This window comes from Streptopelia decaocto (assembly GCF_964273445.1).
Source record: "Streptopelia decaocto genome assembly, chromosome: 1".
NCBI lineage: Eukaryota > Metazoa > Chordata > Aves > Columbiformes > Columbidae > Streptopelia > Streptopelia decaocto.
The window spans coordinates 14,951,991-14,965,449 of NC_138663.1; the positions used below are offsets into that span (position 1 = coordinate 14,951,991).

Below are 13,459 nucleotides of genomic sequence, written 5' to 3' on the forward strand. Positions count from 1 at the left end.
ATCCTTCTGAGCTCAGAGGGAATGCTTTCTCTGCTCTCATATTATATGTAAAGCCTGATTCTATGCAGTTTCAGAAAAAGTCCTGCTTAGCATCAAGTAGGTGTACTGAAGGTAGAATATTTGTAAAAGCTGCTAAAATACAAGAAGTCTGTACTGAGCATATGTGAACAGCTATCTCCTGTGTGCACCATCTCTCTTGCAATCCTTCCCATACTTCACAGCCTTTCATCTTGACAGAACTAGGGTAATCCTATTTCAGGTCAGGAGATGTATTTGTCTGACATAAATGCTGATGTATGCTAAATTTCAGGGTTTGCCTTTTATGTCTGCAGGTACACAGCACAAAGAAAAAATATCTGTCAGTTTGTGTATGGTCTTGTTTTAATCAGTAAAATACACTTGTGTTTTGTCTTCCCTGAGCAGAAGAATGTTATTGTTGGGGGATTTTGAGAAGAGGAGGTGTTTGGGTAAATCGACATATTTATGCTGAGAAAGGCACTTGACGCTGCAAATTGCAGCTGAAATAGTTGATTACAACTTACACATGACTGATTAATAGGGCTGCACAAGAAATGCTGGCCAGTCATTAATTTTAAACCCCTGTAGAATAGTCATCTGAGAGAATCCTGACACCATATTACAAGTAAAAGCTATATATGCAAGTGAACAAGTTAACAAATTTCTTTAACATTTTTGTTCTGATTCTAATTTTACTTATAATGGAATATGAGAATACAATTCAATTCAGAGAATGGAATTAATCAATTATATTTTTCTTACCTGGCATTACAAACATCTGCTAATTACCAGCTTCTCATTGGTCATTTATTTTCATGCTGTTGCAATTGTTGGTGAATTTTGCATATGAGTGCTTGAAGAATTTGTCAGTATGCATTTTTATTTTTTAAAAGCAGGTGTGGAGTAGTGAATGATCTTTCTACAGTATTTGATTTTTTTTACACAATCTTTTTTTTGTTTGTTTTCAAGATGGGGATACCAGCGCAACCGAGAGTGGTGATGAGGTTCCTGTGGAACTGTATACTGCTTTTCAACATACACCAACTACAATTACTTTAACTGCTACAAGAGTTACAAAAATCAATGATAAGAAAAGGAAGAAAAGCGGAGAGAAAGAACAGAACATAGCAAAATGTAAAAAAGTAAGCAAATGTAATTTCTCTTTTATAACTCTGTGTTATCAATATAGCCATGTGGTGTCTCTTACGAAGAGACACCAGTTTTAAAAATCAGGCTATTGTTATAATAATATTTTACCACCTGAGTTTAGATCGAAATGTAAAACTCTGCAATAGAAGATACAGTCTTCCCTGCCTCCCCTTCCCCACCCTCCACTCCCCCTTAATTCAAGTTAATATGTACTAGCCATGAAAGTTCAATTTTATTATTGGGGCAGAATTTGTAAGGAAGAATTGCATTTACTGCACCACTTGATCTAGTTAGCAGTGGGAGGGAATAGGCTTTGGATATTCAAAGAAGAATTCTCTGTCTGAAAGTCTTCAATTGTGGTTGTTTAAAGTTCAGAAATGTTTGCTGTCAGTTGTCCTAATGTGACTTTATGTCCATTTATTTGAGTTGAAATGGTGTGGAAGTGTGCTGTGAGAAAGGTAGCTGCTAAACTGCTGTGGTAAACAGGATATTGATGTTATCATTTACACTTGTAGCTAAACAGTATACACTGTGGGAGGACAAATATAATGTATATGAAGAAATAAAGTATGTGGAATTTCCTAAACTAACGAGTTCCTTTCTGGAGTTCAGTTTTACTGGCTTGGATGGAAATTTTGTCCTTTAAAACTAGAAACCAGAACTAGTTACCAACTAGAAACCAGAACTAGTTACCAACATATTTTTGGAAATCTTGAGTAAAATATTTCCTTTTGAATGAACGTGTCTGAACGTAAATTCACTACCCCATAGTCTTCTGTTACCTCCCAAAATTGTGTGAGATGATTTAATGAATGAGATTTTGTTGTTGAATGACAAACTTCTTTCAAAAGTTAACATTATAGGACATCTGTGACCCCTGCTTCCCGTCCCCTCTGCACAAATAGTTTAGTGAGGGACGTGGGAAATTTACAGTTTTACCTGATAAGTATGGTCTGTTCTATACGTAACTTTTCTGTTACTTTGCCTTGAATTCTGAGATACTAGGGAGTCATGGTGTAATATGGGAGAAAGGTAAGGGTACCTGGACTGCTAGGTCTGACATCCAGTATGCACTTAGCATGGAATGCTGAATTGGTTTTAAAAATATATTTTAAGAGATGTAACCTCTTGCCTCCTTGAGGTTTCGATGTACTTTGTTCTGTTGTCGTCTTGCATGTTTATTGAGAATGGTCCATACTGAAAAGCTGTTAATTCGTTAAAAGATTTTGAATTCCTTAAGAGATTTTGTATTTTCTCAAAAAATACAAATATCTAATTTTGTTTCAGGCATTTCGAGAAGGATCCAGGAAATCTTCACGAGTAAAGGTAATGAGATTTTGTTTTGTTTTAAACCTTAATTGTACGTTACTTAAATAATATGAAGGATCAGGAGTGCAATTGGGGCTATTCATTAAGCACTAAAATGCTCTTGATAACTAATGCACTACATATGCATCATAGTAGTTTTAAATCAAGGTATGAGCACTACATCTTTGTTCTGCTAAGTTAACTGAAATGATGTAGTGTCATTTTTCATTCTGAAAATACTTGGTTTTCAAGAGCTAGTGGAGGAATTAGGGCTTGTTTGTGCTTTGCAAGGGCATAAAGTTGAGTGCAGACTTCAGCTGAACTTAGTAGCTCCAGCTTTTCATAGTTCTAAGCAGCAAAGGAGTGAAATAGCAGTATTGCATTTCAAAGCTAAACTAGCGGTTCTGCTCTGTCATACCTCCATGTATTCACCTGGGGGACTCTACTTACTAGTGCTGGCATAGTTTAAGGAGTCATGTTGGGATGTCTGCTTTCTAAGATTTACGTGTTAAAGCAGTCTTTAAATTTTCTGTGAGATAAAAATCTACATGGTGTGAAAAACTAGGTATTGCCTGTAGTTTATTCATCCTTGAGATACATAAAAATGAATGGGACACAATTTACACTTCAAATGTATAATATGTGACTTGAATAGCGAAGACAGAATTGGGGGATCTATTTTGTGCTTTTTGCATATGGTGTTTTTTAAGGTTCACTTGTGGTTTTTTATGGTTTTCTTAGCATCACACCTTTTGTTAATGTTGTTTGTATGTATGGTTCTCTCGATGCACAAAAGAAATGTAATCAGTAACAGGTAAATTGAATTGCTGAACTACTTGCTTGTTGTATTAATGTTTAATAGTGTCTCTGCTCAGGTGGATAGAAAAGGGAGCGTTGGCTGGCTGCTGCTGTCCGTAAGGAGCATTGCTTGGCTGCAGCCTGGCTGCTGCGTGTGAGGTCTGGAGGTACAATGGCACTTTCTTTAAAAGTGGAAGGATCTGAAGCACTGCAGAGGAAAACTGTTTAGTGAGGAACAGATAAGGGGAGAAAAATGATCTGTGTAAAGCCTGTAACATTAGGGTTGCAACCTTAATGCAGTAGGTATAGGATGAGTAAAGTTTAAGATGTAAAGTGGAAAAAAATAACCAGCATGACCCTGGAAGTTGAAAGGGGGAAATAAAAATTTGTATATTATAGGATGGAAGCTGGAGTTCTTTATATTTGCATATGTTCACAAAAGCTGAGTAGGCAGGGAGATCTGATCCTCCAACTCTTGCACTCATAGATTCGTTATGCAGTGCAGTTGTGGGAGGAAACCGTCAGTCTCCATTCTCATCCCACTAAAAGTTGTAATCCCTGTTGAAAGGGGAATGCATTCCTGAACTTGGGCAGTATTTGTGAAATGATAAAATTCCTGAAAGGGCAAATGTGGTGCTGCTGAGTTCAACTCAATGCTTTTAAGTAATGCAGAATTTTATACTGGACTTCCTAAAAAACCCAAACTTTAAATCAATGGCATGCCTTTGCCCATTCATTTTGTGTCTTGTTGTAAACTGATTATTTTTTTTGTTTTAATATCTCATCTTGTAATATCTGGTCACTTTAATTTTTAGGGCTCAGCTCCAGAGATTGATCCTACTGACAGTTCGAACTTCGGATGGGAGACTAAAATCAAGGCATGGATGGACCGTTATGAAGAAGCAAATAATAACCAGTACAGTGAGGGTGTCCAGAGGGAGGCACAAAAAATAGCTCTGAGATTAGGAAATGGAAATGACAAAAAAGAAGTCAGCACCAGCAATCTGATTTTCAAACCTCCAGTAGAGGTAATGAGCTGTACCATGTTGTGTTATTGCAGGTTGGTTTTGTGCCATGACAAAGAGCCATTTAGAGTCCTTGAAAAAAGAAAAAAAAAATTGTGTTTCTGTATCTTGTCTCACCAGATCTAAACACCAGAGTTTTAACTGTTTTTTCAGAATTTGCAATTTATTTTTATACAACCTCTGTCACCCCTGGTTATGTTTACACTTGCATATCAGTTCTCCTAAAAATAGCCAAGGTGTTAGTCTGAGCCTGAACACTGGCTTGTCCTTAGACTGTCTTTTTGTGGTAGATATAACGCAGTAAACTTTGCTCGTGTTCTCTGCTCTGTGAGGAATATCAGGAGTAGTTAGAGTAGATGGAGGCTTTGAAGTAGTAACCTTTTTTCTATGTGGTTCTACGTTTAATTGTCCATGTTTTTCTTAAGGTATAGTAAGTGTTCTGGATATTTAGGTACTCAGAATAGAATTACATTTATTATTAGTTCATGAAGGATGTTTCTGATAGTAGCTGATAATCTGATACTGTGGTGTTTGTTTTTTTTAAACTCTTGTGATCCTGTAATTTCTAGTTTATGAAGAAATTGTGCAATGTCTTCTCCTGTCCTTAATATCAGTTACTTATCAGATTAAAATCAGAGCCATATAACAGACGGTAGCATTTTGTAGCAGAAATCTTGAGGAGTAGTTACTGTAGCAGATTAATGGAAGCATCTTTGCTTCTTTTCCTCAAAGACCATCATGGCATATGGGACACCCTCCTTAGAGGAATATCCCTGCTTACAGAGCCTTTTGCCTACATAGAGGCTACTTCCTTTTTGATTGGCGATGACAGTTATGAGAGGTGTGAGTTCACTAATTGTCAGGGTATGTATTGGGTTTTAATTAAAAGGCATCCCTCCATTTAAAGACACGGAAATAAGAAATTCGGAAGCTCTCTCAGGATTCTGTATTATTGTGTTATTTTTCTTGTTCCGTTTTTCCTTAAATGAAACATTACAGTCCTTTTATGTTTGCATGGTTTGTTTTACTTGAAGGAATAGAAGCCTTTTCAAAAGTGCTAGAGTTAGGCAGTGGTTGGACTTGATGTTAAGAGTTTCTTCCAACCAAAGTGATTCTGTGATTCTATGGAAGTATTATGCAAAACAATGCAGCAATTTGTCCTAGTAGTGGTGAGAGTTAAGTGTGCAAAGGGATATAGTACTTGAATTGTGGGAACGTGAATATGTTGGCTTTCAGCCATGTATTTGAGAACCAGGGCTAAAGCATTCCTTGAATCTAAATTCATATCTCCTTGCATTGGTATGGGAGCAGGACAGTTCGACCAGATCAGTTTGGAGGTTTAATTACAAGGAATGTTTTTCATACAGAGTTGTTTATTAATTTTGAAAGTATAATCTGCTGTTAATAATTATGGAAGAAAAGGTAGAAAACAATACTTCATAATTAACTTATGTCTTTACAGAGTTACGTGCAAAAAAACAAGAAAATTTTAAAAGCTGCCAAAGACTTGCCTCCTGATGCACTTATAATTGAATACAGAGGAAAGTTCATGCTGAGAGAACAATTTGAAGCTAACGGATACTTCTTTAAAAGGTTTGTTTACTCCAAATGTTTTAATAAGGTGACTGTTAAAATGCTGTTTTGCCAAACTCCTGCCTCAAGTACAAGTGGGTCTCAGTTCCTAGAAGTGTCTTGCATTTTACTGTTGTCTGATTAAAAATAATTGCAGCTGGAATCTGGTCTCCCCATTTTCTTCTGGATATCCTTACAGATCTGTTCAGAAGTTACTTTTTTCTCTTTCTCCCCTGGTTACAGGATTCTGCATTCTCAGATGGGTAGTTGTGCACCTTAAACCAGAGATTAGCAGGTTTTACCATTCTAAAATAATTCAGAAAGTAATGGCAAAGACATTATCTTTCTTTATGAGAGAAATAAGTTTTAAGCCTATCAGACCAAGAACTGAATTGGACACAGGTCAACTTGGGGCCATTTTAGTGCCAGGGTTAAGTTATTGAGCAATATGTGACTGCTTCCTTTATGCTGCGGATCATTTTCAATAGTGGCGTTAACTGCGTGGACACATCTACTTGGAAAATTGCAAAAGGCCTGTTGGAGAGAACACAAAGCTTTTGCTCAGTAAAGATTGAAGGGTTCACTGGCACTTGTAACAGCAGAACTTAAAGCGTGTCTTGGCAAAAGTATTTAGATGCCCCCTTTCCTTAGGAGGGTTGGGTGCTAGTGATACTGCAGGTGTTAGGCAAGGATGTGGAGGTGTTATTTCATTCTGGTTTTTTAGATGATTCTATGAGGCACCTAAATTTCTACCTGATCTTCATTATAGGACTTGCGATAAGGAAAGATTAAGAACCTTAACCTTGTGTATTCCATGTCTAGTGCTTGCCCTGTTACTATTCCTCCCTTTACATTCAGGGCTGTAACTCAAACGTTAGGTATTCTGAGAGTACGTTCAGAGAATGTACCAGTTAGAATCCTTAAACTTAGATACAAATGTGTTGCTCTCAGATTAACCTACAAGTTCAGCGTATCATGCCAAACATCATGTTATAAAGCTAACTAATGCAAAGAATTAGTGATATTTAGCATCTTTAAAAATTATAAAACTCTGGTTTTCTTGTATCTTTTTCAGGCCATATCCATTTGTTTTGTTTTATTCCAAATTCCATGGGCTAGAAATGTGTGTTGATGCAAGGACTTTTGGAAATGAAGCTCGATTCATCAGGCGTTCCTGTACGCCAAATGCGGAGGTAAGCATATACATAAAGTTCAGCTAGATTTTGTTTACTTAGAAATCCCCTTCTCCTTGAGCTTCCCGACTGTTAATTTGAGCAATCTCTACAATTAATCAACTTCCATACAAGTACCTTTTGGGGTGGGGGGACAGACACTGGGAGGAAGAAAAGAAAAAAAAATTGTGATAATATAATAATGTTCTCTTGAATGCAGGTGAGGCATGTAATTGAAGATGGAACAATTCATCTTTATATTTATTCCATCCGTAACATTCCAAAGGGAGCAGAAATTACTATAGCGTTTGATTTCGATTATGGAAATTGGTAGGTATTTGAACATGCTGTTCTAAAATGCATCTAATGCTGATTAAGTTATGTTGTGATTCAGAGTGGTTGTGTTTTTATATAGTTTTTCTGTCATTTACTTTCTTGTATGCTTTAATAAAACAGGGCTCCTTGAGCATTGTATTTACAGTGAACAGTGTGTGTGTTGGCAGGGTTTCTTCTATATTCTTATTACTGAGTATCAGTTGCTAATTTCAGCAATGTTACAATTATTTATGTGGAAAAGATACAAACTTAGATGAATATGGATAAAGATATACTATGAAAATTTCTGTATATAGATATTCTGTAGTGTGGGGAGAGTAGAGGGAAGAAAATATAGAGCTATTTGGTAATCCTCTATTTCAGAGTGCCTCTGTAGTACAACTTTAGGAGGACAGTGTCTATGGAATTTAGTTGTAAATCATGTTTGTTGAATATGCAGTTAAGAATGTTCAAATACACTGAATGCTTCGTGCCTTAGATTCTCTAGATATTTTACGTTTTCCTGTATATAACTGCTGCTACTTTGAATTGGGGAAAGCTCTAGTAAGCTTTTGCCTTTACCTGGAGGCATTGTTTTGAAATGGTAAAATAATCAGTTAATTTCCACTCATGTATGTAGGAATGGTTATTCAAGCACATCTTTGAAATCTGATGGCAAAACAGGCTTTTGAGTGATATAATCTAGTAATGATTTCACTTGGCTAGTAGGAAATGTTCTAGGGTGTAGGTGCTTAGTGCAGGAACACCTAGGCTAGTATTAACGTTGGAAACTGAAGCACTGAAGAGCCTGTATCTGTATGTGCACCTGGCTGAGTCCAGAAGCAGTCCAGCTGTTTGACATTTCTCTGCCCTGAGGTACTATTCTGTCGTCTGCTTGTAAGTCAGCTTGGGTGCAGTGCTGTGCAGATGTGCTTTCACCACTTCTGGTCTGAGCCAATTAGGTTAATGGAATATTAACTTTACCTGCATTAACTGACTTGGGTCCAGACCAGCCCATGGTGCCTTGCACTGTTAAGTGTTGTAGACATACTTCATCCCTCTAATGAAGACAAGCTGAGGAATTGACTGGTTCGTAACATTTCTTACGTTTTGCTATTTATTCTGTTAAAATCATGTAGTAGTTGTGTTTAGTACCTGCAGCTGACAGCCTGTGTATGTTCAATGTGTTTGAATAACAGTTCCTACATACCCAAGTGGAACTTAAAATTGAACAAAGTGACTCTGAGTTCTCTCCAGTGTGCTTGTTTTGTAAATTGTCTGCTGTCTTTGCATAAAGCAATAACTCCATCTTCCACTTGTCTGTTAATTTCTTCAGTGTGGTGGTTATATTTTCACACAGGATATGCTCAGATTTTGGATGTCTTCTGTCTTTTAAGCCAACTACTAACCTTGAATTTAAAATAATTCCATGTGGCAAACAGCCACAAATTCTGTTCACCAGTAGATGAGATTTTTGAATTGTAGCAATATTGTATGTCTTGGTGGAAACTTGAGTCAACTGCTTTTAAATGGTTGGTTTGCATCACAGCAGATGTTTAATGTGAAATGTATCAGCTTGCATGATTTAGTGTTGAAAAGTCTTGTTGTTGTACAGCCTAATCAAAATATGCCTTCTTGCATTTAATTACTTTTAGTAAATACAAAGTGGATTGTGCTTGCCTCAAAGAAAATCCTGAATGTCCAGTTCTTAGACGTTCCGAACCTACAGAAAACATCAATACTGGATATGAAACCAGAAGGAAAAAGGGAAAAAAAGAGAAAGATGGTTCAAGAGAAAAGGAGACTCAAAACCAGAACATCACATTGGACTGTGAAGGAGCAGCCACCAAAATGAAAATTTCAGATAATAAACAGAGGAAACTCTCTCCCCTCAGGCTGTCCATTTCTAATAATCAGGTATTGACATGAAGATGATTGGAAAGAAAAGCTTCTAAATACATATACTATCCTTTTGCAGCTACTACAGGAATTTTAACAAGTCATTGCAAAGGGGGTGATAATGGATAAGCTCTTTAGAATTTTTTGTACTGTTCTCAGTTTTCCTTAACACTTGATTGTATTTAAAGATGATTCCCATACCAGTCTTAACTATACATTTTTCCTCTAATTTCCTTGTGGATCTCTGATGTTGCACTTTCAGGAGCTCCAAGTCCATTCTGAAGTGTCTTTTTTAGTTGCTTATGTTACTCAGAAGCATGGCATTTTAAACACACAATAAGTAGCCCAGAATATCAAGTGTTGGCTGCAGCTTTGTGTAGAAGATGAAATAGAATTTGGGGAGTTTAAGAGGAGGAAAGTGTGTTTTGGGGCTAAATACCGGATTATAGGTGAATAGGATGGTAAAGCTGCCTGGTAATATACCACAGTAGTCAATTTTAAAGTTGTCTTTCTTTTAATGTGTCAGTTTGAAAGAACTAGTGGGAGAGATCTTTGAGATTAATTATTAACTTAATTTTGCAGAGCAGCTATTAAATATTTAATGTGAGAAGATGGTTACCTTAGTAACTACCTTTTCTTTCTTTTGGGAGGAGAAGGTGGTGGTTTTTTTTGTTTTTTTTTTTTTTTTTAATGTGTTTTGATGATGATTTAGGGGCAGAGAGAAAGGAGTTATTTTGGGAAGGAGCCATATCTAAGTTCTTAATCTTGTAACATCACTTGGGAGTAAAGGAAATAAGGTGAAAATTAGTATATCGACCCCTGGTTTTCGTAAGATGATCATATTGTTCTTAAGCTTAATAGCTTAAAAATGCTTGGAAGTCCGTAAGGCATGGCATGTAACTTAGAAATTATGATCTTCAGAGGCAACATTTAAACTTTTTTGCCTTAAGTGATTTTTTTCGTGTATTTTGTTTTTAACAACTGATAACTGCTATTTGGAACTTTCTGCCGAGCTTTAACATAATATACAGTGCTTATAAAATTTAACTTAAAACAGTTGGAATTGTGAGAAGATAAAAGCTGTTAAAATGTGTGAATAAACACATTCAGTTAATAAGCCATTCAATTAATAGCTTTTTTCCTGGAGTGAAATATATAATGCTGAGGTAATGTGAGTGTATGGGGAAATGTAAATGTATTTTAAAGACAAATGTTAAACCAAAACTTTGATCCTTTATACAAAAGGGAAATTGCATGTGGGACTAGTGAACTCTTAACTCTTTGAAGCTACTGTTCCACGTTTGTGTTTGATTGGGGTGTGGGTTTTTTTTTCAAAATAGTTTGTATTTCCTATTGGTATGGTGCTGTCATTTGATTCTTTAATGAGAGTTTAAATGGAAAGTGTGACTTAAACAAGTTCTTCTCAGCTCAAAAGTATATTCTGTTAAACTGTCTGTGAAGATATTCTTTGACATTCATTCTATTTCACTAAAATAAATGTGGGATTTTTAATGGGTATATAATGTAAAAGTAATTCTTTAACTGGTTATAAAATGGCTAGATTTTAATTTGGACTCTTTTTTTTTTTTTTTGGTGGGTTGGGGAGTGTGTGTGGGACTCCAAAATGTCAAGAATATTAGTATGCTAAAGAAAAATGAATTGTATCGAAGTTCAGAATAGAAAATATTTAGCCAGGTGATTATATTTACAAGTTCGTACAAAGGTACAAGAGGATAATAAGTTTTTTTTAGGTTTTTGTCTTGATCTGTTGGCTTGGTTACTTTTGATGTAGTGACCTGAGGGTTCTTACTTCCATGTAGCTTTTAGTTTTCCCTAGTTTGCAAGTGTAGTAGAGCTTCTGTAAAGCGGTCATTTCCATCTTTCAGGAGCCAGATTTTATTGATGATATAGAAGAAAAAACTCCTATTAGCAATGAAGTAGAAATGGAATCAGAGGAGCAGATTGCAGAAAGGAAAAGGAAGATGGTAAGTTGGGAAGCAAGTAGCTGCCTAAAGTCATCACTAAGGCTTAGTGACACCTGCTCTTCCCTTGCTAATTGCTGCCTTTTTGTAGGCTTGTAGCATCTAGGTATATATGAAGTCAGATCCTTAGATGAATCTCAACTTAAAATGCAAGACTTGCTATCTGAGAGCATTTCATCTAGCTTGATCATTGCTTTCTGACAAACTGCTTGTATCTTCAAATGTATATAATGTTCTGTTGTCTTCAAAAGAGGCATCATAGAAATCATCTAGAGTTTTTTCTTTTCTTCCCTCTTCAGTATTGCATGTTGTTTTTAATGGCCATTTTATAGATGGTATTTGGAGTCAGGTTTTTTTACCTAATTATTTTTTTGTGTTCCAACTTACAAAGCCTCAGAAATCCTAGTTTTCAGAGGTTGGTAAACATTTTTTTTAAATCCGGCATTTAAAAAGATTGCTTTTATTGTGGGGCGTTCAGAATGTGAGAGTCTTGAAATTAGTAGGTAAAATATTGGTTAAGTTGCATAATGAAATACTAGTATTTGGAACTTTAGTTTATTGTCCTTGCTTATAGAACTTCTGGTAAGTGGAGTTCAAGGTGGCATCAAGGCTGTCTGCAGTTCTGACCTTAAAAAAAAAAAAAGGGGGGGGGTTGGGGGGGATGGGCTATACATTCCTTTTCGTCAGTATTTCCTACAACTCTTGTCCGCAGTAAAATTGATGAGACTTGTGTATTAGACATCAGAAAGCAAAATCTACTAAAAATGTATATTTTAATACAAAACAGTGTCTCGTCATACTTCTGCAGAATGATTCTCATCAAACATTGTTGGATGTCTTGGTTTTGCTCCAGTGGACGTGCTTGCTCCTTTTTTTTTTTTTTTTTTTTTTGACACTTTACATTTTACTCTTACTAAAGCAGAGCACTCTGTGCAACTTAGGGACAGCAGAGTTGCTGTAGTGATTAAAGGTGTCATGATTACTCCAGCTGCAGTATGAGGATTGCAAATTACTGCAAGTTTGCCTTACATTTACCAAGCAAACAGGGGCAGGTTCAGTGACAAAACAAAATTTAGTTTTTCACTCACTCATATGAGCAATATACTTGTGGGTGTTCTTCTTTCTTTGATATAAACACATTGTTGCTATCAATGCACTGTTGGGCTACAGGCCTTTATTAAAAAAAAAAAGTAATAGAAACCCCAAATTCTGCCACTTCTGTATTGTCTTAAGCAGATTTCTTTGTGGATCCAGATGTCTGTCTCTGTGTAGCACTAGGACTTGAATTACAGATAGACAGAAAATACAGCTTCTCTGTGTGACCTAGTGTTATCTTATAATGATTCTTGGATGTTGATTGTATGTTTTGATACAGTTCATGACACTTGGAAAATGCGGTCAGAGGGTAGTGGAGCTTTTTGTTGTTTCATACATGTATTAGGGTTTCATATCTTTCTGGTCACTAGTGTTTCATTGATTTTAAATACTATATATGCAAGTAAGTAGCTCAGAGCTACGTGTTCTTTTTATGCTCTTAGGCCAGTGGTTTACTATATTCTTAGCATATTCCTAAATCCAAAGCAGGACCCTTGTCTTGTTTGTCAGGGGTGGTATGAATGCAAGCCTTTCTTCAGAAGTCTGTAATGATACCAGTCATTGTAACATCTCCTTTTCCTCTGAGCTTTTGCTGAAATTGATCTGCATGTCAGCATACACTGAACGTGTTCTGAAGTACTTAAAAAAAAAAAAAGGTATTTATTTACATATGTGAAAGATTATGACTGAAACTTCATCATGATTATTATTAAATCCATCAGACAAGAGAAGAACGGAAAATGGAAGCTATCCTGCAAGCTTTTGCCAGACTAGAAAAAAGAGAAAAAAGAAGAGAACAGGCTTTGGAAAGAATCAGCACAGCAAAAACTGAGGTTAAATCAGAATGCAAGGAAGCACAGATTCTCAATGATGCTGAATTTATTCAGGTAGTTGTCTGGAAGTTTTATTTTGAAGCTGGATTTTAACATGACATATTTTATCAGTTTAGATGTTGAGCTGTACTTTGAAATGTATGAAACATATTTGACCAAATAGTTCTGACATTATATTAGCTCCTGATTTTTTTTTAAGAAAATACGTATAGAAATCATTTATGAAGACTTAGTTACATTAGTTTACTCAAATGTGCACGCACACCAGCTCTATGATTTAGTCTCTCTTTGAA

General features: G+C 36.0%; 1 protein-coding gene across 5 annotated transcripts in view; it reads left to right on the forward strand.

The window, feature by feature from the left end:
• Window positions 1-13,459, forward strand: part of KMT2E (lysine methyltransferase 2E (inactive)) — a 63,665-nt gene that overhangs the window by 35,229 nt on the left and 14,977 nt on the right. For all 5 annotated transcript variants that reach the window (XM_082046320.1, XM_082046323.1, XM_082046321.1 and 2 more), the window contains 9 exons: window positions 988-1,160; window positions 2,455-2,493; window positions 4,089-4,301; window positions 5,761-5,891; window positions 6,946-7,063; window positions 7,263-7,372; window positions 9,013-9,274; window positions 11,143-11,241; window positions 13,056-13,220. In XM_082046320.1, the coding sequence (XP_081902446.1) occupies window positions 988-1,160; window positions 2,455-2,493; window positions 4,089-4,301; window positions 5,761-5,891; window positions 6,946-7,063; window positions 7,263-7,372; window positions 9,013-9,274; window positions 11,143-11,241; window positions 13,056-13,220 (1,310 nt within the window). The remainder of the gene's footprint in view (window positions 1-987; window positions 1,161-2,454; window positions 2,494-4,088; window positions 4,302-5,760; window positions 5,892-6,945; window positions 7,064-7,262; window positions 7,373-9,012; window positions 9,275-11,142; window positions 11,242-13,055; window positions 13,221-13,459) is intronic.